The 26,336-nt window shown below is 43.8% G+C and overlaps 3 protein-coding genes and 1 long non-coding RNA gene across 7 annotated transcripts in view; 2 read left to right on the forward strand and 2 right to left on the reverse strand.

The window, feature by feature from the left end:
• Window positions 1–688: 688 nt before the first annotated feature.
• Window positions 689–2,627, reverse strand: GPR135 (G protein-coupled receptor 135). Its single transcript, XM_045451126.1, has one exon. It carries the CDS (start codon window positions 2,441–2,443, stop codon window positions 908–910), a length of 1,536 nt encoding a protein of 511 aa, XP_045307082.1. The 5' UTR covers window positions 2,444–2,627; the 3' UTR covers window positions 689–907.
• Window positions 2,628–2,807: 180 nt separating this feature from the next.
• On the forward strand, window positions 2,808–10,370 carry LOC123583924. Of its 2 annotated transcripts, XR_006705053.1 has the most exons (4): window positions 2,808–2,942; window positions 4,254–4,357; window positions 6,037–6,135; window positions 9,863–10,370. It is a non-coding gene; the product is annotated as an uncharacterized LOC123583924 (long non-coding RNA). The 2 variants fall into 2 exon arrangements; XR_006705052.1 differs by lacking the exon at window positions 2,808–2,942 and having other exon boundaries at window positions 3,415–4,357.
• On the reverse strand, window positions 9,636–20,310 carry L3HYPDH (trans-L-3-hydroxyproline dehydratase). Its single transcript, XM_045451127.1, has 5 exons — window positions 19,679–20,310; window positions 15,543–15,712; window positions 12,621–12,743; window positions 12,394–12,531; window positions 9,636–10,557 (listed from the first exon to the last, which is right to left on the reverse strand). The coding sequence occupies exons 1-5, from the start codon at window positions 20,184–20,186 to the stop codon at window positions 10,432–10,434; spliced, it is 1,065 nt and encodes a 354-aa protein (XP_045307083.1). The 5' UTR covers window positions 20,187–20,310; the 3' UTR covers window positions 9,636–10,431.
• Window positions 20,311–20,440: 130 nt separating this feature from the next.
• LOC123583926 (JNK1/MAPK8 associated membrane protein) overlaps window positions 20,441–26,336 on the forward strand; it is a 32,657-nt gene continuing 26,761 nt past the window's right edge. Inside the window, exons 1-3 of one of the 3 annotated variants that reach the window (XM_045451131.1) lie at window positions 20,441–20,570; window positions 23,621–23,712; window positions 24,267–24,421. In XM_045451131.1, the coding sequence (XP_045307087.1) occupies window positions 20,567–20,570; window positions 23,621–23,712; window positions 24,267–24,421 (251 nt within the window). In that variant the 5' untranslated portion in view covers window positions 20,441–20,566. Of the gene's footprint in view, window positions 20,571–21,366; window positions 21,384–23,620; window positions 23,713–24,266; window positions 24,422–26,336 lie in introns of those variants that run through there. The other 2 variants (XM_045451132.1, XM_045451133.1) reach the window with 2 other exon arrangements.

A 26,336-nucleotide genomic window follows, 5' to 3' on the forward strand; every position in this document is an offset into this window, starting at 1 on the left:
TACATTTTTGGCTGCATCTGAAAATCAAATTTACCTCAAAAGGCAACGATCTTCTACTATGAAAGTTATTTTTTTTTTTAATGTAAAAGCACTCTGCGAACAGCATCCCCCATGTGATTACAAACAAAAGTATCAGGTTAGAGTAAGGGTAAAGCGTCAAAACTTCCCAGGGCAGATAATTTGGGGGACAGAATGAGGGATATTAATTTTTTTAAGTATAATCTTGGAATACATTTATAAACAGACACATTTCTTTATTTTCATACTTCTATCTGCCCTTCAGATGGTTGATTTTATGGTAATAAGCGACCTTTCAAAATCCGAAAATGGTTTAAAATGGTCTATGAATATAAAATTTCCCACAAAGATTATAGGGACATGGGGCGCAAGGAAGCGCACCAAAACGTGTAAGGACAAGAATTTTTCGTTCCCAACCTAAGCACCCAAAGCGCGTGTCAGAGGTGCAAGTTCTAAAAATCTCAACTTTGGTGAATTCTGGTGATTTAGGGGAGCCTTCAAGTGATTCTGAAAGTCTCCATCCTTTCCTGAAACTCTCTGTATTTGAACAAATCCTGGTTGCATTCAATGATTTTGTTTGTTTCACAGTGTGATTCCTATAATATGAGCTTTTCAGTAATTGTGAATGTTATTTTTCTCATTTCTGGCACTTACAGTTCACAATGCTTGGTTGTGTGGTTTAATATTTTAATTTTTGCATTTTACACTTGGCACTTTTGAAGAAGGGCACATTGTCTTGTATGTTGTTTGGGGGAAGGGGTAAGCCTCCCCCTCTGTCTCTTTTTTAAATGTTTGGCTTTATGAAATACACGATTCTCCCCCAGAATCCCGTATCATCAAACGGTGCAGCTGAAAATTTGCCTTTACAAGCTGTGAATCCCAACCTTTCTTAGAGGCTGGTGTCCCCAGCTTCAGACTTAGGCTGTTTGACCGCTGCTGTCACTGGTTCTAGGGGCCCCTCCCTGCAGAAAAGCACAACTGGGTTTTTTCGAGCCCACATGGCCACGTCCCCTCCCATCCCGCTGGACGGGTTGGAAGAGGACATCCTGCTGAAGGCTCCCAGCCGGTTGGCGTAGCGGTTTCGAAGGCGATTGCGGCTTCTGGCCTGCAGACCGGGGCCCTGGTTGGGCAGGAAAGCGTCCACGTTCCTAGTCCGGTAGCCCTCTTCCCGGTTGCGCCCCAGGAGCATCGAAATGTTGGGGTTGCGAATGGCGTAGATGACAGGGTTGATGGCCCCATTGGCCCAGGTCAGCCAGACCGCCACCACATTGAGGAGCGAGGGGGCTTGCGCGGCCTGGGCCTGCCGGGCCGCAGCCAGCAGCACCAGGAAGCAGTAGGGCCCCCAGCAGCAGATGACGAAGACGATCATGATAAGCACGGTGGTGGCCGTGCGCACCTCGCTGAAAAAGCGCAGAACGCGCGCGTACGTGGTCAGGGGCCGCACGCGCACGTCGGACAGGCGCACCGTCTTGCAGATGTGGTAGTGGCAGAAGCACATGAGCAGGAAGGGCAGCAGGTAGCAGGCCACCACCAGCCCCACGCTGTAAGCCGCGCCCAGCTGCGCGGGGTCCGGGGACGTCCGGTACAGGCAGCCGTGGAAGCTCTGGGCCGCCGGGGGCTCCCGGGGCGAGCGGAGCAGCTCCCAGGGCAAGGAGAAGCCCAGGGCCGCCAGCCAGGCGCCCGCCAGCAGCTGCAGCGCGCGGCGGCGACCGATCTTCTCCCGCGGCGGCCGCACGATGGCGCAGTAGCGGTCCAGCGAGATGAGGGCCACGCTGAGCGTCGACACGATGCCAAAGCACGAGCTGAAGAAGCGGCTGGCGGCGCAGAAGCCGCGCCAGGGCCCCGCGGCGGGGGCGACGGGGGCGGCGGCGGCGGCGGCGGCGGGGACCGAGCTCCCTGGCGGCGTGAACAGGTCCAGGAAGGCGGCGGGCAGACAGAGCAGCGCCGTGAGCAGGTCCGACAGCGACAGAGACAGGATGAAGGCGTTGGTGACGGTGCGGAGCTGCCGGTGTTTCACGATCACCCCCATCACCGCGCAGTTGCCCAGGCTAGACAGCAGGAAGATGAGCAGGAGCACGAGCGCCTGGGCTGCCACCGCCGCGCCGTGCGACAGCAGCGGCGCCGCCTCGGGGCCCGGCGGCGGCCTCCCCGCCGCCCCCGCCGCCCGGGGCCCGCCGAGGCCGCCGCCAGCCGAGGCGCCAGTGCTGTCGCCCCCGTTCCCGTCGCTCTGGTTCCCCAGCGCCGCGGCCGCCGCGGTCGCCACGGTGCTGAAGGAGAGCACGGCCGCCGCGGTGGCCGCGGAGGAAGTCCCTCCAGGTGCGCCGGCCGCGGAGGGGGCTCCGGGGTGTGGGCTGCCCAACAAGGTCATTCTCGCTGGCGGGCGGACCGGCGGCGGCGGCGGCGGCGGCGACGGCTGCTCCTCCATGGGGCCCCGAGGCGGCCGCGGCTGTGTTCATCCCGCACGGGGGGAGGCGGCCGCAAGCCGGGGGAGGTGGCTCGGGCTGGGGCCAGAGGCCTGTGCCGGGAGTCGTGTCGGCGGGAGGGGTGGCGGTCGCCCCGTACCCGTCGCCCCGTACCCGGCCGATCCTTTGACGTGGGTTCTAGGCGTTGCCGAGGGAACGGTGTTTACGCAGGAGCGCGGGGCGGGACGCCGACCAAGCACCCTCCGAAGAGCCGGCCCACAACATCACTCCTCCACGAGGTTACCCGGCCAGGGAGTCTGGGCTTCAGCGGGGGCCAGGTTGACCCCCACCCCCAAGGGACTTCATTTATACGAGGGCCAGGTGAAGCGGGACGTGCCCTCATATAAATGGCCAAATTCAACAAGGGTTCACTCTTGAACTCTCTTGTCGGATACAAGTGTCCTACAGGAAGGCCTTTGCCGGGGACACTCTGCTTCCTGTTGATGTTTTTGGCACATGCAAGTAAGGGACCTAGAACCTAAGGTGAAAAACGGTCCAGATCCGGAGATCTTAAGCCTCAGGGGCCGAAAAATGTGAACCAGGGTGTTCTCAAACTTCAACATGCAACGGAATCACCTAGAGGGCTCATTGAAACGCAAGTGACCGGACCCAACCCTGGTTTCAGATTCAGTAGGTGTGGGGTCCGGTCCCAGAATTTGCATTTCCAACAAGTTAATAGGTAGTGATGATGTTGCTGGTTTGAGGAACACACTTTGAGAACCACTGAGGTGGTGAGCTTATTAAAACGCATGTTTGTGGATGACTCCCAGAATTATTGAGGATGGGCCTGTGAATCTACACGCCACAGGTAATTCTGATATAGGTGCTGTGAGGAGCTAGAATATGGATCTCGGAGACAGCAGGCCATCTTGTTTTCAAGGGCGCAGACCTCAGGACCATAAGTGGTTCACACGTGTGTGGCAGCGTTGAGTGGAGAGCAATGAGTTCCTTGCCCTCTTGGCGGCCTTCCTCAGTTCTCTGGAATGTGGTGTGTAGAAAGTGCTACCAGCCAGGGAGTCACCGCTGTCGCAGCTCCAGGTTTGTGGCTGGGAGATGGAGAACTGAAAGGTCCTGCCTGCCCAGGGAAGCTGCATCTCAAGTTTCTGGGCATGGCCTCTAATGGGGGAAAATGTGATAAACCCTTAGGTTCTCTAAAACCATGGTTTGCAAAGTGTGGACCCTAGACCCGCAGCATTAGCCCCACCTGGGACCTTGTCAGAAATGCAGATTCCCAGGCTCCGCCCCCAGTATACTGAATCTGAACTCTGGCGGTGGGGCCCGGCCATATGCCCTGCGAGTGATTCTGACCCACAGTTGAGAAACACTGCTCTAAAGAATGACCAGTGCACTTGCAGATCTCGGAATCAATGATATTAGTGCTTCAGATGCTTATTTCAATGAGGAAAAATATCTTACTGGAAATTTACAGTATAAATATAAGTTTATTTAAGGTGGTAAACAAATGCATTATAGGAATTCATTATAGGATGTTTAACAGTAACTCTAGCCTCTGCCCACAACATGCCAGTAGTGACAATTAAAAATGTCCCTGGGGGGTTGGGGGGGGGGTGACCACAACTGAGAACCACTGAATTAAAACAAAGCTATATAGTAGTTTATTTAGCAGATCTTCTCTGTGCTAGGTTTTCAGAAACAACAAATAAGGATCTCAGCCCAAAGAACCTTACAGTTTTAGGCAAACCCAAATATGTTACAGTATTGTACGTGTTGTTAAAAAATATAATGAAATTCTATGGAGATGATTATTCCTAGGGTAGCTGATGAAGACTTCACACGAGCAGTGACATCGGACTCTCCAAAATGAGAAGACAGAGAAGGACCTTTGAAATTCATGCGTAAAGTCTGGAGATAAGTGCGTAAGTTACTTGACTCTTGGGTACTGGTGACTGAGGGTAGGGAGTGGAGAGAGAAATAAATGATAAAATGATAAATGATAAAAGTTGACTGGAACCCTCTTATGAAGGCCTCGCATGCCATGTTACAGAGATTGGACTTCATCAGGGGGAGATGGGGTAACAGCACTCGCCATTGAAGGGTAGGCCAGGATCAGGTATGTTCAGAAAGACAAGAATGACCTCACACGCTCCTGGTTTTCCTCTTCCCTCGGTTGCCTCACTGGCCTCTCCCGTTCACCCCCATCATCTGGTCTAAATGCTAGAGTCCATCGGGGCCCAGTCCTCAGCAGCTCTGCACTTCCTCCTCTCACGCACACCCAGAGCTTTGAAAGCCCAATGGTCGTAATCCACGTTGAATCTCCAGCCTCCAGCCCCGTATCCGGTTATTTGGCAGCTCCCCTTGATGTGCCAAAGCACCTCAAACTCCGCGTGACCCAAGTGGACTTCATGGTCTTCCTCCCACTTTTCCTAAAATCCCTCGGTCCTCTCCATTCTGTGTCTCAGAAAATGGCACTACCTCCCGTGTAGTTTATAAACCGAAAATTTAGGATTCTAGGCTAATCCCTCTTCCTCACCACCAGCCCATGTACAACTGACCCCCAAGACCTAGGGATTTTACTTGTTAAGTGTCTTTGTTTCCATTCGCTTCCTCCATCACTTCCTCCTCCACCTGAATCTCAGCTTTCGTTCTCTCTTCTTTGAGCTACCGCGGCCACCCACCAGACAGGTCTCCGCACGTCCAGCCCTTACGCTACACTGCAGACCAGATGCCTTTTTAAACAAAATAAATTTGATCATGCCATTCACTTATGTAAACCCCTCTACGGCTTTCTCCTTTTAATTTAGGATAAGGACCCCAATCCTTAATGTTTCCTACGAGGCCCTGCATGAGTTGACATCTGCTCCCTTTCTGGTCTCATTTGGGGCCACTTTCCTTTTTGTCACTTCAGTCTAGTCACACTGGCCTTTTGCGAGCTTCTTAAACCTCTCTTCTTAGGTCATCTGCACTTGCTATCCCCTCTGTCTAGAAAGCCCGTTCCCTCGCCTTCCCCCAATGCCCTCGCATCCCCGTCTCCCTGCGCATGTTAACCTCATCTCTCAGGGGAAGCCTTCCTTGGCTTGAAGCATATCAGCACTGTCTATAATTATATTGTTGTGATTAATCACTACCTGCCTCTCGCTGTAGGCTGTCAGCTTTGTGAAGACTCAAACCTTGTTTGGCGTGTTATTAGATCCCTAACACTTAGCACTTTGGAAAATTGTTAGATACACAAAACCTATTTTTGAGTGACCGTAGGAGAATTTGGCAACCAGGAGACCAGTTAAGAAGAGGCATTGTAAGAAAAGGCATTCTCCCAGGGGAGAAATGAAAAGGGTCTGAATAAAGGCATAGTGGAGAGGGCGAAGAGATTTTAAGGAGGTAGGGTCTTTGGCTGTAAACAATACAAACAGAGCATTGTCTCACCTAAGCAAAAAAGGGGTTTATTGAAAGGATAGGGGGAGTTCAAATTATAAAAGGATAATCTAAGGGAAGTCAGGGCAGAGATAGCAGGTAGAGGTGCAGAAACTAATTGAGGGTGATCACTACTGGAATAAGTCCACTTCAGCCGTGTTTCAGACTTTATGTCATTTCTCTCAAGATCTCAGGTCCAGGGAGAGAGAGTCTGACGGAGTACCCTCTGCCTGGAAGTCCAAGCAAGGCTACAATGCAGGGGATGGATAGTTATCCACAGGAAAAGGTGAGTGTTGCTGATACAGCAAAGGGGAGGGAATGATGCCAGCCGAATCCACCCACATCCACCTCCGGAGCATCAACAGACAGGACAGAATGGCGTGAACAAGGAGCCAAGGATAAATCGCAAGTTCCTGGCTCGATGGATGGCGGTACCATTAATTAAGGTGGAAAACACAGGAGGAGGGGCACATTATAGGGGGCAGAGGAATCTGACTTGTCCATCAGGTAGTGGTATGGCTCTGGACCTGAGGATTTAGAGATTTGGAAGTTGTCAGCCTCTCTCTACAAGAGAGAAAAACACAGGCATGAATGTGATGACTACGGACAGGGTGTTGAGTGAAGAGAGAAAACAGCCATGGGTGGAATGCTAGGGAGTGGAAAAAATTAAGAAGCAGGGAAAGGGTGAAAGGCCAAGCAGGAGAGTGAAATATCTAAATGAGGCATACTGGCCAGTTGAGAAGTCAGAAGTCTTGAGCTTGTGGTTTTCATTTTGATTTGCTTTTCAAAACAAGGTAATCTCAGCTTCTTCTCAGGAAAGCTGCTGTGACCATGAGGTTACCGCTAGGTGGGGAGCTAACAGGCTTCTTTTGTATTTTAGAGCTAAAAGGAGAAGTTGGCAGGTAGGGGAGGCTCAAACTTGTAAAGCCTGGACCCAAATGGGTAATTGAATAGGTCGGTGAAACAGTTCTGTTACTCAACTACTGTAGCATCAGCCTCACCTGGGAGCTTGCTAGAACTGCCCCACGCCTGCCTAATAAATGAGAATCTGCAACTTAAGATCCCCAGGTAATTCATACCCACCTTGAAGTATAAGCAACATGGTTCTAAGGAGGGATGTTATGGAATTTGTGGATTTTAAGAGTTAAAGAGAAGGATGTCCCAATTCTTATGGAGTCTAGAGGACTTGGAGCAAAACTCAGTGCAATTTCATGGTGAAGAGAAGATGGACCTGGGCCCACGCAATTGCAACACCTGGTGGGGCTATGGTTAGGGTTAGGGGTTAGGGTTAGGGTGGGTACTAATGAGGACTGGGTACTAACTTAGTGACCTTGAGAACTTCAGTGGGTGGCTCTGTGGCTGACCCAGCACCAGGGGAATGGAGGTTCTTGCTCTACAATGTACCACACTTGCCTGCCAGGAGCAAGGATGGGTATCCGCCACGGGTTGCATAAACCCTCGGGTGACTGTTGGACTTAACAGTTAGATCAAGCATAATTTCCAGTGAATAATGAAGTAAAAACCAGATGGCAACAGTCAAATAACAAATGGATGACGAGAAAACGTAACCAATGTGCACAGAATCAGGAATTTAGGAATTTGACTACAAAGATAAGGAAACAGGGGTCATGGCAAGCTAGAGAGGTAAGGCAGACAAAGGATGTTTGTTTCATTTTGTTTATGATGAGCGCATTTACGTACTTAGAGCTATGAGATCAGTGAGGGAAAGGTGGTTGCTTGAGGGAGGTTCCAAAACCCTTACCAACGGTGGGAAAGGATAATTGTAGGCATATATAGAAGTTAGACTCAGTGGGGCTTGTGACTGGTTAGATACATGGAGGTGTGGGAGGGGGCAGTTAATTTCCCTAGTGTTGATTCCAAGAGAGACAGTGAAGTGCAGAAGGGATAAATATTACTTCAAGGGTTAGGCTGTGGCTTGGAATCGAATTTAGGAAGATATAGGCACTATTTTTTAATGTTCAAGAAATATAACATTTTATTAACGTCCTCTATTCCAGAGCAAATTCTGGCTGTATTATCTTAGAAATGGAGGAAGTATAGGAGGGAAATACTCGACTTGGAGTCAGAAGTCCTAGATTCCCAGCCTTTAATGTGGCCTTACGGGAGTTATTTAACATGTCTGGCTTGTATTTCCCTCATATACAGATCTTCTACTTACAATAGGGTTACATCCCAATAAACCCATCATGAGTGGCAATACCATAAGTCAAAATGCATTTAATACACCTAACCCACCGAACATCAGAGCTTAGCCTAGCCTAACTTTCACTTGCCCAGAACACTTACATTAGCCTGCTGTGTGCCAAATCACAAAACCTATTCTATAATCAAGTGTTGAATATATCATGTAGTGTATTGAATGACGTACTGAAAGTGAAAACCAGAATGGCAGTATGGGTACAGAATGTTTGTCAGTGTTCCACTGTTGACCCTCATGACCACACGGCTGACTCACTGTGGCTGTGGCTCACTTCGGCCACTCAGCGTCACACGAGAGTGTGGTGCCACATATATGGAGCCCAGGAAAAGATGCAAATTCAAAGTCCGGTTTCTTCTGAATGTGTATCATTTTCCCACCATCGTAAACGAAAAATCGCAAGTTGAACTATCGTTGAGGACCATTGGTATATTAATGTGATAGAAACAGTGGTATTCCATGGTGGGGTAGAGGGAGTGGTCCATCGTGATGCAGTTGATCAGGGAGTGTGCTTTGTCTGTAGAGAATTTTATTTTTTATTTTTTTTAGAAAGAGAGGGAGTGGGGCACGTAGGTGATTCAGTAGGCTACGTGCCCGACTTCAGCTCAGGTCATGATTTCACGGTTTGTGTGCATCAGGCTCTGTGTTGACAGCTCAGAGCCTGGAGCCTGCTTTGGATTCTGTGTCTCCCTCCTCTGCCCCTCCCCCACTTGCGCTCTGTCTCTCTTTCTCAAAAATAAACATTAAAAAATTTTAAACAAAAAGAGAGCGCGAGGGTGAGGAGTAGCGAGAGAGGGGGAGAGAGAATCTTAGGCTTCACATCCAGCATGGAGCCCGATGCAGGGCTCAGTCTCATGACCATGAGATCATGATCTGAGTCAAAATCATGAGTCAGACGCTTAACTGAGCCATCCAGGTGCCCTGAGAATTTTAAAACAATAATAAAATCCACTAAAGTCAGTCTGCTTTTGTCATCACCAAGTGCTGACAATTTAAACAATGTCAGTGATAAAATACTCCCCACTCTTGGTAGCTATAGGACAATATGCATTTCATGCTGGACTTCATTAGAGGATTCGGGTGTGGCACATTACAAAATACTGTAAGGTATAACTTTTAAACAATGTATGTATCTTTTTCAAGTTAATGTGACTTGTGAAATTTGGAGAGAGAATAGTAGTTCTATTTTCATTTTAAAAAGAAAGTACAGCTAATCTCTCTAATGTGTAGAAAATTTCTTGGTCATAGTAAGCTAGTGATGGTGTCATGTTTTGAAGGTAAGTGATTCTTTTACCACAGAATTTTATAGGGGATGAGTGGAAAACATTAGTTTTCATATAATAGGGAAGTTAAGAAAATTAACTATAAAGTTATAAAGCTATGAAGCCTTCATTTTGGTCAGGTAATTCAATCACAGACTTAACCCGATGACAAAACCACTTAAAAGTAATCACTTCAGTTTCTGTATGCTCAGAAAAAAAATATATATATACTATTGCTTATCTCACAGGACTCTACTGACTGTTGAGAGTATCACATATTGAATAAGTCTTTCATACTTCATTTTATAGTGACTGAAAATGATCAAATTTTATTTTTAACAGGCTCACAGACAAGTAACTAGCAAGAATTAATAGTTAACATTTCTTTCAGGTTTTAAATCTACCTGGCATTTAATTGGTAGAGTATGAAATGATTCATTGATTTCCACTGTGTTTATAACGCAGTAAACAACCCCTTTTATAAGAACCTTAACGATACAGCAAAAGTCTGATTATTGGTCTTCTCACATCAGCTTATGGCACTTCAGCCACCTGGCTGTAGGAGCAGGCCTTTGCAGCAGAGAGAACATCCTGGCAGCAACTATAACATCTGCCCGAAGAAGCTGACCCATCCCAATCCTTCCCAGGCTATGTATGCTAAGTGTTGAGTACCTTATAATAATCCACCTCCCTTACATCCTGCTCAGAGAGAGGATATTATTTTACTCAAAAACTGGAAGACTAAAACAATGAACTTGTAAGAGGCATTGTTATGAGGGCTACAATTCAAGCTATTATTATCCAACGAGCATCTAAAACAACATACTGTAGGAACTAGCAGAGAATAACATTTTAAGACTAATAAGGACTAAGGTATTAATTTTACTTGATAGGTTAATGACTAGAAAAACATTCTTAATTTTCAGCATTTTGTAAGCTGACAAAGGTGACATTTCTACCAATGACATGTGCAAATATGAGGTATAATGATTACATTTAGTCACAGAAATACTATTTTAGAATGAATGGGACTTGGCTTACGTGTACAATGTGGATAGCATTTTCCATATAATTCAGAAAGAGTGCTGAAAAGTCACAGAAGTCACTTGAGAAGGAATCCGTCCCTCAGTGGGTCATCATTTTCCACTATAAAACTTGCTGTACCTGTATAATGGGCTTGCCCAGATACTTCCACTATAACAGCTTTGAAATCCCCACATTTTGCTTCCTGAGAAAAGATGAAAGGAGTATAATATCAAAATACTGCACTTATGTTGTGTCTGGCCTAAAAGTCACATTCTTGACTTTTATCATTTTAAAGAAAACCCAAGGTTCATCTTGTAGGTCATAGAAGGTTTTTAAGGAGAGAGACATGATCAGATTTGTGTTTTAGAGAAATTAACCTGTAAAATGGAAACAAATCAGAGAGGAAAGCAATTAGAAACCTAGAAACCTCTTCAGAGTAACCTTCTTTCATTGATGGACTCTAGAGTCACTAGGGTAGTTTTTAGGGAGGCTGGAGAAGAACATAACAGATACTTTGCAGGTGTAACTGGCGGGCATGAGGACTCACAAATGGGAGGTGAGGAGTATGCATGAGTTAAACATGAGTGTAGTTCCTACTTGGAAGTGAAGCAGATACTCCCATTAACCAAGACGGAATGAGACAGGAAGAGCACATTTAGGAAGGAAGGAAGAACTTTTTGACAAGATGACATATCTCTGGGACTGTCATTTCCATATGAGTTTGGTGGACAGTTGGGAATATGAGTGTCAGACTCAGGAGAGAGGCAGGCACACGGTGGGCATGGGAGGGATGAAGGTTCAGGAATGATCATCAGTGGGGTGGTTGGGAGTTGAGGCCTCCAAAGTGGGTAAAATTACCCAGTGGCATCAAAATGCAGATGAGATGAAAAGGAAACTAAGGATGAAATGCTGGGGAGCAGAGGAAGCTGAGGCAGGGAAAGAGACTGAGAAGGCACCATCCTAAGAGCTTGGAAGAGCCCAGACAGAGAGGGAAGGCATGTGGTGTGAGTGAAGATATCCTGTCAAGTATGATTACTAACTATAAAGAACGAACTCCAAATGTTAACTACCAAGTATCTTTATTATTTCTTAATTTTTAAACATGAGAATAACTAACTCTTATGATAAGATGTCAATCATTAGATTAGGACACAGTAGTTTCATTATCTTTTTATAAAGCTGCTATAATAAAAGCCTCATTAAAAATTTGCTTTGTCCAATAGCAATACAGTAGTGCTTAACAGGGCACGGTCTACACAGAGAGGTCCACATTCAGGGTCTGGCTCTGATAATCCGTTAACTGTTTGACCTCTGGCAAATTACCTAACCTCTCGAATCCTCCATTTTATCATCTGTTTAAAAAGGATAATAACAGTACTGACTTGCCAAGATTCTCACGAGGATTAAATGAGATGGTACGTATAAACTGCTTAGCGTGGAAATTAACATATAGTGAAATTAGCTATAGACTTGATGACAATGTGCATGTCTGCTTTTGCATTCAGTCAGCTGGGATGTCAGCCATCATATGGCCTCTGGAGAGCTCCACTATACACCCCTGGGGCAATGAAAGTGAAAAGCAAATAATGTCTTTGTATTAATGGCATGCTAAGTTTTGACCTTGTGGACCCTTAGGATGGAACTTGGGGGCCCCTAGGGATTCCAAACCATACTTTGAGAACCAATATCCTAGCTGAACAGAAGTTTTTATAGGCCTGATTAAAAAAATTTTTTTTTTTTTTAATGTGTGTTTATTTTTGAGACAGAGCACCAGCAGGGGAGGGGCAGAGAGAAGGAGACAGAGGATCTAAACAGGATCTCCACGCTGACAGCAGAGACCCCAATATGGGGCTTGAAGTCATGAACTGCGAGACCATGACCTGAGCCGAAGGTGGACACTTAACCGACTGAGCCACCCAGGTGCCCCTAAAATTTTTTTCTGAGAGCTGAGTGAAGAACCTTCCCTAACAGGGAACTCAGGCCTCTTCAGTTTCAAAAGTCACACACTTACAAATAAGAAGCTAAGGGTGTTACTTACCCTGACAGCCTTCCCTGTGAATACTGAGCCGGTTGCACTACTTTTAAAGGCTCTGGTCTGGTTCAGTTCTAGAAGCCCTTTGTGATACTGTAAGGCAATTCGAGCTGTCACTCCTGATCCAGTAGGACTTCTGTCAACCTGTTTCAGAGTAAATGAAGATAAGAGCATTCACAGTGTTCCAGTTCCACACAATCTGGCTTTTGTGCCAAACGTTACAGTTTTAATACCTGTTCATCTGCAAACACACAGATGTTGGTGGTTGGTTCCTCACTGTAAGTGTCTTTTCCATCTGTTAATATAGTTCCATACAGAAAGGAAAGGTCTTCACTCTCAGGATGATTAATTTTAAACTGAAAATAACAACAACAAAAAATTATCATGTAAAATTGTCAAGCAAAATAAATATTTTGATTCAAATTTATCTTAATAAGTAATGTAGAGGGGGCACTCTTAGGCATAACTTTTCAATCTTTGTCATTTTTAAAATACCTTTTGGGTCAGGGCAGTAAATGATGTCTTTGTCTAGATGAATACAAATAGTTTTATTGGAAGTTACGGTTCTTATCATTCTTTGAGTCCTTTCTAAGGAATTTGTCCTGCAGATAGCCTCTACTAAAGGAACAGTTCTATTTATACACACACACTCCAAATGCTACACTCTTTGAAATACTGACCCCAGGATGGTTAATCCACAGACTGGCCGTGTTTGCTCAAACAGGAGGAGCTAAGGCAGTCAGTCATATGCTCACTCTCAGGAGTTTGAAGGGGATAATGTAGAAATATCAGACAATAAACAGCTAGAGCTGAAGTTATTACCATGGGCAGAGACAAGGACCTGGAAGAGAGGCCATGAGCAAGCAAACGTTGTAACAATGCAGAAGCTATTAGGTAAGAGAAATGGTTGGATGAGAAAAAAGATCTACTGTAAAGGATGAAGTCAGTTGGTATTATAAGAAGCAGCAGATACACAGAGAAGCAGGCGCCTAAGTGGTAAAGGATTGTCAGGCCCGAACATGCAATGCTTTCTGTTCTTAGGAAGTCTAGTTGAACTTTTCCTTGGTTTCTGTAATGCCTATTAGATTTCAAACCTGTAGCACCATTACATCACACTATTCACAGGTATGCTCCCCCCACTAGACCCCCACTCCTTAAAAGTGGGTTTGCTCTTCCTTCGAATCTCTAGCATCTAGCATAGCATAGTCCGACTCAGTAAGTTCTTGGTAAATGTTTGTTAAAAGAATGAATACACCTTTATAATACAGTGAATATTATACTGTGCTTTAACTAACAGGAATTTAAGTAAAAACTTAAAAAAAATAAATGAAGATGAATTTGTATTAACTTTAGCCCCCACCAAAATGGCCTTTCCCTAAATCTGCATCAGCAGCGTGAATGGTCAACAATTCAGAAAGTAGCTCCGATGCCTGATTTAACACTAACAGATGATGCTATGGTTGGTCATCTCATGTGATTCTCTCCTATTTTTCTTAGAATCCCTCCTCCCTCAAAGGCCACCCCTTGCCACCTTGGTGAGAAGTTAAAGCTTTAATGAGAAGTTCAAAATTACTCCTTTTATTAAGAAAACTATGCTTTGTAGTGCCTAGGTAGCTCAGTCAGTTAAGTGTCTGACTCATGATTTTTGTCTCAGGTCATGATCTCATGGTTGTGAGATCGAGCCCCACATCCAGTTCTGCACTGGGCCTGGAATTTGCTTAGGATTCTCTCTCTCCCTCGACCTCCCCACCTCGTCCCCTCTCCTGTGCAAGCTCTCAAAAAAAAAAAAAAAAAAAAAAAAAGAGGAAACGATGCCTTTTCCTCTTAATTTCATTAAAAAATAAGGTGAAGTTATTTTATGCCAAATTGTAGCTCAAACTATTAGCTATTTGCTTAGTGAAAAGAAAATTGATATAAATTCAGAGCTTCAGAAGGTACTATGATAAAATAATTCTAGATACTAGTATTGACAGTCCTGGAAAAATGACAGTTTAGAACAGGAATACAGTATATATTTTCATCTCGTTTAAGTTATAAATTATGTTATTAAAGTCTCAGGTATGTTAAATAGGCCCATAATATTATTAGTATATTAGACACTTTTTCACAATTTATTTTTTTCCTTAGAATAGTAATTCTCATATGCTAAAACATTCAAATAGTGTATATGAGTTTTACAGGTCCCAATTTTATTTTATTTTATTTTTTCACAGGTCCCAATGGCAGACTTATGCTAGAAATGAAAGAATATTCTAGACTTATTTATCATCCAAGCTGATTTTATCAGAATAGTTTTCCCAAGCCAAAACTAGACTGACTTGAGTAGTTGTTTAGGTAACTTCTTAGCAATATGGGAAAAATTCACTAATTAGGAATTACTGTTCTCTGTGAAATAAAAGAATGATCAGATTTAATGAAATCTATTTTGTAAGCTATAACTGACATTATTTTCAAGTTTTGCAGAATGACCACGTATAGCAAAGCATATGCATTTCAAGTTAGTGAAATACTATTTGATACATTTCCTATATGTGTAAATAATCACAAATTATACTAGTATGTATATAAAGTTATTTATTGAACATATATTATAGGTAGGTACTATTCTAAGTCCTTTACATGTATTGAACTTACTTCATTCTTTTTTTTTTTTTTAATTTTTTTTCAACGTTTATTTATTTTTGGGACAGAGAGAGACAGAGCATGAATGGGGGAGGGGCAGAGAGAGAGGGAGACACAGAATCGGAAACGGGCTCCAGGCTCTGAGCCATCAGCCCAGAGCCCGACGCGGGGCTTGAACTCACGGACCGCGAGATCGTGACCTGGCTGAAGTCGGACGCTTAACCGACTGCGCCACCCAGGCGCCCCGAACTTACTTCATTCTTATAACACCCGACGAAGCAGGTATTTCATAATTCCCCTTTTACGACAGGAAGGTTATGTTACTCTTTCAAGGTTACAAAAGTCACAAGTGGCAAAACTAGGACTCCTAGATAGTCCTGCTAGAGAGCCTAAGATTGTGACCAGTACCTTATTCTTAGTACTTCTAATAACCTAAATATATAAAGATTTAATTTTCCGTATAGGGACGTAATTTATACTCCCTCCGTGCCACAGAGGAAGGCATTTGTTATGCAAGCAGTGTTTGTACTGACCTGAGCTTTGACTGCTTCCGTCACTGCACTTGCTGCATCCACAAGGTCCCTTGTCTTTGCAGAACAAACATCAAGTCCTACCTTTTCAGCACTAACAAATGCATAAAACGCCCCACCATATGCAATGTCTACCACCATCTTTCCACGACCAGGAACATCCACTAAGAGATCTAAAAAAGATGTGTTTGAAAAGAAGTTTGTTTTTTAGTATTTTGGCAGGAACAGTTCACAGCATTTTTAATATGTGTGTTTTGGTGGAGGGGTGCTTTTTCCTATCGTAAAAAGGAATGAAGCAAAAATTTATTTTCAAAATAAGCATCAGATAAATGTTAGACTTTTAGCTAAGTGCATCTATTTTTTCTATGTCTTTTATTAATTAATTAATTTATTTATTTATTATTTTTATATAGAATTTATTGTTAAATTGGTTTCCAAACAACACCCAGTGCTCATCCCAACAGGTGCCCTCCTCGATGCGCATCATGCACTTTCCCCTCCCCACCGCCCCCCATCAGTTTTTAAGAGTCCTCTTATGGTTTGCCTCCTTCCCTCTCTGTAACATTTTTCCCCTCCTTCCTCTCCCCTTGGTCTTCTGTTAAGTTTCTCAGGATCCACAGATGAGTGAAAACATATGGTATCTATCTTTCTCTGCCTGACTTATTTCACTTAGCCTAATACTCTCCAGTTCCATCCATGTTGCTACAAATGGCCAGATTTCATTATTTTTCATTGCCAAGTAGTATTTTATTATATATATAAATCACATCTTCTTTATCCATTCATCAGGTGATGGACATTTAGGCTCTTTCCATAATTTGGCTGTTGTTGAAAGTGCTGCTATAAACATTGGGGTACAAGTGCCCCTATGCATCATTAAGTGCATCTATTTTTAACTTGATAACGCTTGCATAAGTTTTAGACCATCTAGTGCCATGTTTTTCTTAAATCATGTACACTTACTTTATAACTGCTCTGAGGATCTTTGCTAGGAAACCTTAAAGAGGCAGAGAGAGCAGAAATTCTGGGACATCAACATGTGAAAACTATGAAGGAAAATGTAAGTCCCTTTTCATACTATGAGAAATTGTTTAAAATAGGATTTTGGATCCTATTCACAAACTGGCTTTCTTCAACTGTAATGTCAAAACAAAATGAAAAAAAGAGATTTTTCTATTTAAGTTATATATGCTTATTCTATGTATTTTCATCTCATGATGAAAATCTATGTATTTTCATCTCATGAAAGCATCCTGCAAATACTCAGAATAAATCCATTTTAGAATCACTGCTGATGTTTACAGTATCTTTTTGTGTCAGAGTTTTTGAGTATTCTAAGCCCCTGGCATACCCAAAGTTTCACCCGAAGGTCAGTTGTTTGAAATCCTAAGTTGGTATTTCCAAAGGAATGGAGCTGGATGATATTTGGAGATACTAAAACTGTTTTACCCCTTCTTGCATTTTCCTCTCTTCCTCCTCCCCAGTTCATTATGGCTTGGTGATCACTGCCTTTGGGGGAGGTGTATGTCGGGGGAGAAAGCAGGTTTTATGGAAACCTAAGATCTCAGGGGAGAGAGGTTTGTTGGCAAAGCAGTGTTCTGAAGGGGAAATATTTCTCCTGGTTTCCTCTGGAGTGAGAAAAGAGGCAGCAGGTCCTCAGTGCAGAGGACCTATGTTGACTTCCCCACAGCATACAGGGAGGCTACAGGGTGTGATAGAGATAGCAAAAAGGAGGGGAAGCAGGGGCAGGAGCCACATGGACCGGGGTAGATTATTCTTCGCTGGTTAGTTGTGCAGGCTGATGACCAAAAGGCCCTCCTCTCCAAGGCCTTGGCTCTTCTAAGAAAACTTTGCTACACATACAGCAGGCAAGGGGACACCATGTGGAGGGATGAGGCTAGGCAAATCCAACAAGGCAGAGTAGGGTCTCAAAAGCAGACATTGTGAAAAATACAGTATTTATTATATTCCTTAGTTTGCACACTGAGTCATACAAAGATACTGGTATGCCTTCAGTTCCAGGCTAGCCCACAGAGCCCCTTTTAACACATGATGTGTCAAAACAGAGCAAGTTGATCATCAAATATGCCTGCGGAACTTAAAAGCAAACACGAATGAAAAATTTTTTTGTCTTTATCTTGATGCTGGTGCAACACAAAGTCAAACTTAATGAAAAGAGAATGAGGAAGTAGATGGAAATGAAGGACGGCTGGAAAGCTAAGCGTGGCTTTGGTGTCCTCGTGTGTAAAATGGAACTGCTATTCCACCCTGAAAGGACTGTTTTGTGAATTCCATGTAATAATGTGTGGGGAGTGCCTGGCACAAATCAGGAACATAATAAATGTTGATAGTAAGGTCAAAAGGTTTATTTCCAGTGGGAAGAGGGCTATTAGGGGGATGTTTACATTTGCTAATCACCATGTTCTCTCAGTTTCATTTATTTACTTATTCTACAAATATTAATTGACTACCTACTGTTCTAGCACTTAAAAAACCGGTTTTCATTTTAGCTGAAGGGAGTGAAAAAGAACTCAGTGGTCCTCTAAGGTGGGTACTGTGGTCATCTTCATTTTGCAGATCATGACTTTGGGGCACTGAATCCCTTTCACAAGGTCATCAAGATGGGGAGGGGCAGAGCAGTGATCTTGAACCCTGTCCACCCTTTTTGTATTTTTCAAAGTAGAGAATTTAGCATATTTTTTTAATGACTCAAAGTGACCATTAGTGCCCACTGATTATTGTATAGTCACACAGTGATGCTCTTGGGAGCTACTGTGCTTATGGATTGGCTGTCCTGCCCCAACCAGCCCCGAATGATGGTGAACTTGCTGCCAGCTGTCATTTCCCACAATTCTAGAGTGCTTCTAATCTGGTGCTGGGGTTGCCTGGGGGGAAACTGGATAGCCAAACTACTTACACTGCTGAGATTTTTGAGATACAATCTTAAACATCCACCTGTCTCAAGTGCCCTCCCAATTAGGATGTGATACCATTCTCTTGTAGAGGGCAAAAATGGCATAAATTTCCCCCAGGGGAATTCTTTAACCTGTGTGTTTCAACTGCCTGCGGCTGCTCAGACTGGCAAATGCCTGCTCATGCCTGGGCTATTACTGTATCATCCATAATCAGGCTAATCTAGAATCCAAATCCTCAAGAAAGATTAAGATCTAACAGAATGATTTGCATGCGCTGAAGACTTACAGGAAAGGAACCGATAACCCTATTCCTGAATGGACTAAATTAGCTCTCAGCTCACTTCCAGTCATGACTATTTTGGAGAGATCTCCCTCTTTGTAAGGGTTATAGTTACACACACTCTGTTTTACATGACTAGGCTCTGTGCTAAGGAACCCACCAAAACCTTTTAGAGGCTCAGCACTTGTAGAACTCTAGCACACCTATATATTCTGCAGCCTTCTGTCTCTAGAAATGTCTTGTTAAATGCTAAGTACCTTGCATACTCTTATTTAATCTTCACCCAAAACTCAATGAGATAACAAATGAAAAAATATGGGCACAGAGAGGTTAGCAATTTGATTAAGGTTGCATAGATAGCTTTAAGGGGTTGTCAGGATTTGGCCCCAGGCAACATCTGTTCCTGTTCTTAAAGAGTAAGAGCGGCAACATCTGTAACTTCCCGATTTGTAAATTGCCTAATTCATTCGTTGTTATTTAATTCTTTTCCAAAGAAGTGGGGAAGGCACTTTGTACAGGTGAGGAAAAGGAGACAGGGTTTAGTAACTTGTCAGGGAGTAATAATGTGTCTCATATGTGTATTCTTAACGAGCCAATGAACCCTGGTACATTGGCTGTTCTTTGCTCTTTCTAACCCTATGAGACTACCCAACTGTGAAGTCTCTAGGAATGCCTGACAGTGAGGAGTGAGGCGCTGAGTAAGGGAGATACGGAATTCTGTACTCCTCAAGGCTCTCCCAAGACCAAGATGAATAAATCTGCGGGATAATCGAATTGCACACACCGCACAAATCCGCAAGGCTGACGCGCATTTGATTTGGAATTACCTTTTTATTAACTGCAAAGGCATGAGAGTGTGTTAATTGCTATACGTGGGTTCCAGGCCAGAGAGGCGGTTAGTGGTGTTAGTTGCGTCCCGGAGCTGGGAGGGTGCCGCCGTTTACCTGTGGCCAGCGCGAAGGCCGGGACGCTGTGGAAGCGCACAGGGCCGCGACTGCGGCCGCCCTCACATTCCACGAAGGCGGCCACCAGCCCGCACGGGCAGTGGATGTTGACGCGGGCCTCGCGGGCAGCGGCCGGGGGCGCTGGGACCAGCCCGAAGTCGACTGCGAAGCGGCCCAGCGCCAGCACTGCGTGGCCGCACATGGAGCTGTAGCCCTCGTTATGCAGGAACAGGACGCCCAGGTGCGCGTCCGGCAACTCGCTAGGCACCAACACAGCCCCGTACATGTCCCGGTGCCCGCGTGGCTCGAACATGAGCCGTCGTCGCAGGTGGTCAAGGTGCTGGCGCATGTAGCGCCGCTTGGCCAGTAGTGTGGGGCCGACCACTTCCGGACACCCCGCCAGCACGATGCGCAAGGGCTCGCCGCCCGTGTGCATGTCCACCACCGACAGCGCCGGTGTCCCCGGGTCGTGCGGCGGCAGCCGCGGCACCGCCAGCGCTCTCTCCATCGCTAGCGTCCAGGAGCTCCACCACGTCACCGCCGGACGCGCTCCCAGCCTCGAGCCCACCCGCGCACTCCCCGCGCGAGAGAGGGTGGACGTGGGGCCGCCTCGGGGGCGGGGCCTCAGAGCGGAGACGAGGAAGCGCGAGGGGGCGGGGCTTCGGCGTGGTGGGGCGGGGCGGGGCTTCGGCGTGGTGGGGCGGGGCGGGGCTTCGGCGTGGTGGGGCGGGGCGGGGCTTTGGCGTCGTGGGGCGGGGCGGGGCTTCGGGTTGGTCGCCCGGGTTACCAGGAGGTGGGGCCGCCCTGGCTGCTGTGGCCCGGATGTCCGGGCGCCGCGAGCCGGGTGGCTGATTTCGGAGCTTCTTCAAGGAAACCTGCAAGCGGCCAATGGGTGAGTGGTCATCGAAGTCCCGGAAAGCGTTTGCCTTAGTCTCTGCTTCTTCCCCTCGCTGGCGCCTCTGGGCTCTGCTCCTGCGGGTAGCCTCCTGGTAGCGGCGCATCCTTGCCCCTTGCTCGCACCGCCCTCGAGCGGGCCCGGGACTCCTCCAGGGGTCGGGACGGTCTCGGCCCCTCTCGGGCTGCAGAGGAGACGTGCCGCTTGGGGGATGCCGGCCGTGTGCCAGGGCAAAGGCCAGGTCTTTGTTGTTCGGGAGGTCACTTCGCTGCCCTTGTTTTAGTTCCTTTGTGTAGCGTTCATGGCTGACTTAAGAATTTAAAGCGCGGGCGTTAGTGCCCAGAAAACATTAAAGGAAGCTGAAGCTAATTGCTGCCTAACTGTTGTCGCCCGCTTCAGCGTCAGACGTTAAGTTTACAGGGCCCTTCACAAAGCGGCAAGACCGTTGCAAAAAAAAAAAAAAAAAAAAAAAAAAAAGTCTTAAAATCTTAGCCGTCCTCCAGGAAAGGAGATGGGAGGGGAAATTGAACGGACACGGGGAGCCGCGGTTTTGTTTGATGGATGATGAGCTGTTGTTGGTTTCAGTCAATCATAGAGGTTTTCAGGCCTTGGATTTGAAATACATACATATGTATTTATAAGACATCTAGGTGCAAAATCCACGTGGAAGAAGCCTCCATTCTTTAATTCTGTCTTCTCAAAAAATCTGAAACAATTCGTTTTTGTCTGTTAGTAATTTAGGACATAGTGATTACAATTGGTTAAAAAGTAAGTGCCAAATAAGGTAAAGAAGACCATGGATTAAAAAAAGTAAGCGTGATAAAAGTGACATTAAAGTTGGCAGACTTTTAGTCTTTGCTATTGCTATTGTTTCTCAGCACAAGGAGAAAAAAGTCAAATCTACTTGAATTTGAAAGGGGAAAGGACATAGTGGACCAAGCAGTCTCTAGAGTGTGAATTCATGAAGAATTTGGGAAATGGTTATTCAAGAATAGTGAACGGAAGGAAAAATTCTTCTCTACCCTTAGAGTTTTCCAGCTGGGCTAATGATTAAACTCACATGAGACAGATTAACAGGGGAAAAAAACACCCTCAGAGTTTTATAACAAGTGTATGGAGAAACAATTATGAAATTGAAGCCTAAAGAAATGACCAAGGCAGGGAGTTCTTATACGTTTTAGACAAAGAGACAATAAACTTAGAAGGAATTTACGGGTAAAGGAAAACAGATTTTGGGGCCAAGGTAGTAGGTTAGTAAAATAACAAGGTTTACTTCTGCAGCTTTATTATCACTGATAATAAAGGATATCTTTTTGCTTAGTATAAGGAGGATATTTTTCATATGGGAGGTTTGTTCCTTGCTTTCAGGAGAGAGGGTCGGAGTGTCCTTGCCCCCGTTGTTTCTTAAGTAACATTTGTTTAAAATAATTGGTATGCCACAGTAGCACATTTTGGGAACCTGCCCTTAGCCCCTGCAATGGTCATAAAATGCTTATTTTCCAAGTTGATTCATACTTGACCACAGGTGTTTAGGATTTATTCCTTAATATATAGTGCAGTATTGGTTTCAGGAGTAGAATTCAGTCATTTATCACTTACATATAACACCTGGTACTCACCATAATAAGTGCCCTCTTTAATGCCCATCACCCACCTCCCCTCCAGAAGCTCTCTGTTTGTTCTCTATAATTGAGTCTCTTATGGCTTGTCTCCCTCTCTGGTTTTATCTTATTTTTGCTTCCCTTCCCCTGTGTTCATCTGTTGTGTTTCTTAACGTCCACATATGAGTGAAATCATATGGTATTTGTCTTTCTCTGACTGACTGATTTCGCTTCTGGATTTATTCCACTCAAGGCTCTAGGTTCTTTGAGGGCAGGGACTCTTGTTATGTTGCTCTGTGGATCTTTAGAAGTCCCGAGCCAGGGAATCTGATACTTAATGCATGTTTATTGAATGAATAAGTCAATGAACAAAGGAAATCAGATGTCTCTGATGAAAAAAACTCCTTTGATAACTTCTTCCTGTTGATGAGGTCACAGACAATCTGTAGACCCAGAGTTTTTGTTGTTTTGTTTTGTTCTGTTTTTATAAAGAAGACCTTTTTATTTTCCCTAAGCCTTGAGATCAGAGATTCTAAGGTAGTTGTTCCCAAATATTGGGGAGAGGCCCAGTGACAACCTTGATGAGATTTTCACCTGTCCTCGAAAAAAATGACAAAAGTTAGGACAATGTTGTAAGGTTTTTCCTAAAGGTAAATTTATTTTAAAGGCCTGCCCTTTATTTCAAAGTTATGTATTTTCTGCTTTTCTGGTATTAAAATGTGTTCTATTATGAGTGAGGGTGATATTTTGTGTGAACGAAAGGTGACGTGTGTGTGCATATGTGCACACTTACTGTTATGGCTGGACCAAATATGGGGTGGTGATCGTCTGTTAGCTTCCTGATTAAAAAATGGAAATGCAAGTCTAGACCATCTCATCAAGGGGGAGTAGCTCTTGGAGCCATTGGGACATACCGGGTTAAGCTGTTTTAAAATTTTTTTTTAATGTTTATTTTTTATTTTATTTTTGAGAAAGAGACAGAGCGTGAGCAGGGGAGGGGCAGACAGAGGGAGACACAGAATGTGAAGCACACTCCAGGCTCCAAGCTGTCAACCCAGAGCCAGACGTGGGGCTTGAACTGACGAACCGCAAGATCATGACCTGAGCTGGAGTCTGACACTTAACTGACTGAGCCACCCTGGTGTCCCCCCGCCCCCGCCTTGGGTTAAGCTTTGAATTCTGGGGATAGATCCCACTCAGCTGGCTGAGAGGTCTTAATCATAAGGAATAGCCTTAACATCAAAGTTTCAGTATAACTTTCTGCATTGTTATAGTGTAAAAGGAGAAAGTTAAGTTTAAATATAAGTGTATCAAGACTTTTGTCTAATACGTATCATTTTTTAATTGAACTGTGTTGAGGTATTTCTGCTACATGCTTCAGCTGTTATTACTCTTTTTTTTATAATCATAAAAGATGTTACTATACTGGCATTTGTTTTTAAAAAGCTGTCGATATTCAACCAGCATGCCTTGGACTTTACTGTGGGAAGACCCTATTATTTAAAAATGGCTCAACTGAAATATATGGAGAATGTGGGGTAAGTCTTAACATTTAATGTGTTATTTCGTTGCTAAAATCTTTTTGCTTTTGAAATATTTGCATACATAGAATCTTTTTTTCTTCAGTATACTCATAAATTTATAAAAATATGAGGCATTAATAAAATTCATATTTGTGTTGTCATATTGTCAACATATTGTCATTTTTGACAGTTGCAGTTAGTATTTTTTTTTTTTTAGTATCTTTTAATTTTATAGTAACTTTTACTTGTTATTAATGACATAGTACAGTGACTTGGGCGGTAAGTTAACATTAAAACTCCAGAACTTTTCTTTGCAATTATTTTTATATAGTGTTATTAACTAATCATTTAAAGTTTTAGTAACTTAGTAAAAGGAATTTTTTAAGAGTGTTATACAGCTAAAACCAAATACAATATAGATTTAATTTTACTTACGAACTTTCTTATTTCTAAAAGATGTACATGTAAACATGTTTAAACTGAAATGGGATGTCTTTATAGTATGACTTTGGGATATCAGTGTTCTAAAATAATATACGTACATAAAATATTGTTTTTATATTTTGTAGGTGTGTCCAAGAGGACAGAGAACAAATGCACAGAAATATTGTCAGCCTTGCACAGAGTCTCCAGAACTTTATGATTGGCTTTATCTTGGATTTATGGCTATGCTTCCTCTTGTTTTACATTGGTTCTTCATTGAATGGTACTCGGGGAAAAAGAGGTTAGCACTTTCTATGAATGTATCTGGATGGACTGATGTTGGAATAATCATTTAGAAGACCTTATTAAATAATTATACTTGTGTTGTTTTGAAAGTGGTAAAACTGTTTATATTCTGATTACATTTTAAAATTATTTATTTTTATATTCTGATTACTTTTTAAAAAATGATTTATTTAATATAATTTATTGTCAAGTTGGCTAACAGACAGTGCATACAGTGTGCTCTTGGTTTGGGGGGTAGGTTCCCATGATTCATCACTTACATACAACACCCATTGCTCATCCCAACAAGTGGGCCCCTCAATGCCCATCACCCATTTTCCCCTCTTCCCTGCCCCTCCCGTCAACCCTCAGTTTGTTCTCTGTATTCTGATTACTGTTGACTCTGGCAAGAACACTTAATGATAGGGCATGACTCAGTAATTATCTAGGGAGGTATCCTTTGTTTTAATGTTTAAATGATATTGAAGTAATACTTTTTTCATTTCTCAATTACAATCTTTATGGATTTTTTACAAAGAATTGGTCATGATTACAAACTGTGTATTGTAGAATACTTTGTGATTTAATTTAATCCTAGTAATCTAAAATGTAGTTAAAATGATACAACTGCCACCTAATTATGAAAACTCATACTAAAACATTAAATCAACAGACATTTATGGAGCACTGTGTTTTACGTTTAGATCAAGGAAAGAGGTACACAAATAATTGATATGGTTTATAGTCATAATCTTTAGAGAAGACAAATGTGTATACAACTAGTTATAATGTGATTCAGTCTTAAAAGTGTATAAACAAAAAGTGTATAAAAGCGTTAGAACAAGATGCTCTGGAATCACAAAGAGTAGAAGAGAGAAGTTGTGCCTGGTGAGGTCTGAAAGACTTTAGGAAAACATTTTGGGTAGAGGAAGTATCATGAACAGTGGCACGGAGGGGTGAAATACGTGCTGTGTTGTGGGTGGGACTGGAAGTGGTTTGGGGTGGTCTGAGTGTGGATTGCATATGAAAGAAAGGTCATAAACAGGAGAGTGGGAAAGTAGGTTGAGGCTAGAATGTGAAGATTCTTGATGAGGATGTGGACTCGGTCTTACTGGGAATGAGGATCCCAATTAGTACATTTCAGCCCTACTGATTTTTAGTTGCTCTAAATTCTTGGCATCTTTCCTTCTCCATTCATCAGCTTTTCTCTGCTTCAAATACTCTCTTCCCTATGACTGCACCTTTTTACCTAGCTGCCTTTTTCCCTTCAGATTTCAGTTTAAATTACACCTAGTCATAGAAGCCCTCCCTTCCTCAATCTGCCCCCTTCCTTATTTTTCTTTTTTAATAGCACTCTTCATTTTGTTGTTTTTGTTTTGTATTTAGCACTCAGTACAATTTATGGTTGTGTTTGTCTCCTCCAGTCTCCGACTAGAAGTCCAGAGGGCAGTGGCAATCTCTTGTTCGCCATGGCATTTCCAGAGATCAGCTCAGCAGCTGTCTCATGACAGGTGCTCATTTAGTATTTGCTGCGTGGATGATTTATGGGTAAAAGTTTTGGTTTAGAGAAGTAACATCACTGGCTGTGTATTTATTTTAGGAAGGTAACTTCTATAGAGGGTAGATTAGAGGTGAGGCTGTTCCCAAAAAGTAGGGATAGCCAGACTTCAGTACTGTTGAGTGGGAATGGAATGAATGGTCCAGTGGAAATAGAATTAATAGTTTTCTGGATCCCTCCTAATAAATCCAGGGTGATTATTTATATATTTGGAAAAGCATTCATTCTTTTTCCGATGGCTGTGTAAAAAGGTTTTTGAAAAAATAGCTCTCATCTTGCTTTTAATTTCTGTTATAGAACGTTGAGAGATGAGGGTGAGAAAGGAGATGGGATCAACCGAAAGCTGAAATGGAATGATTGCTCAGCTAGTTGG

Source organism: Leopardus geoffroyi, chromosome B3 (assembly GCF_018350155.1).
Source record: "Leopardus geoffroyi isolate Oge1 chromosome B3, O.geoffroyi_Oge1_pat1.0, whole genome shotgun sequence".
NCBI classification, from domain to species: domain Eukaryota; kingdom Metazoa; phylum Chordata; class Mammalia; order Carnivora; family Felidae; genus Leopardus; species Leopardus geoffroyi.

What these genes read in the sequence shown, in the direction of transcription:
- L3HYPDH (XM_045451127.1), bottom strand. Translation starts at nt 20,186, where the DNA reads ATGGAGAGAGCGCTGGCGGTGCCGCGGCTGCCGCCGCACGACCCGGGG. An exon ending in CGGAAGCAGTCAAAGCTCAG is followed by an intron (nt 12,744 to 15,542) that starts GTCAGTACAAAC and finishes TGTTATTTTCAG; the next exon opens with TTTAAAATTAATCATCCTGA. An exon ending in TCACAGGGAAGGCTGTCAGG is followed by an intron (nt 10,558 to 12,393) that starts GTAAGTAACACC and finishes ATCTTTTCTCAG; the next exon opens with GAAGCAAAATGTGGGGATTT.
- GPR135 (XM_045451126.1), bottom strand. Translation starts at nt 2,443, where the DNA reads ATGGAGGAGCAGCCGTCGCCGCCGCCGCCGCCGCCGCCGGTCCGCCCG.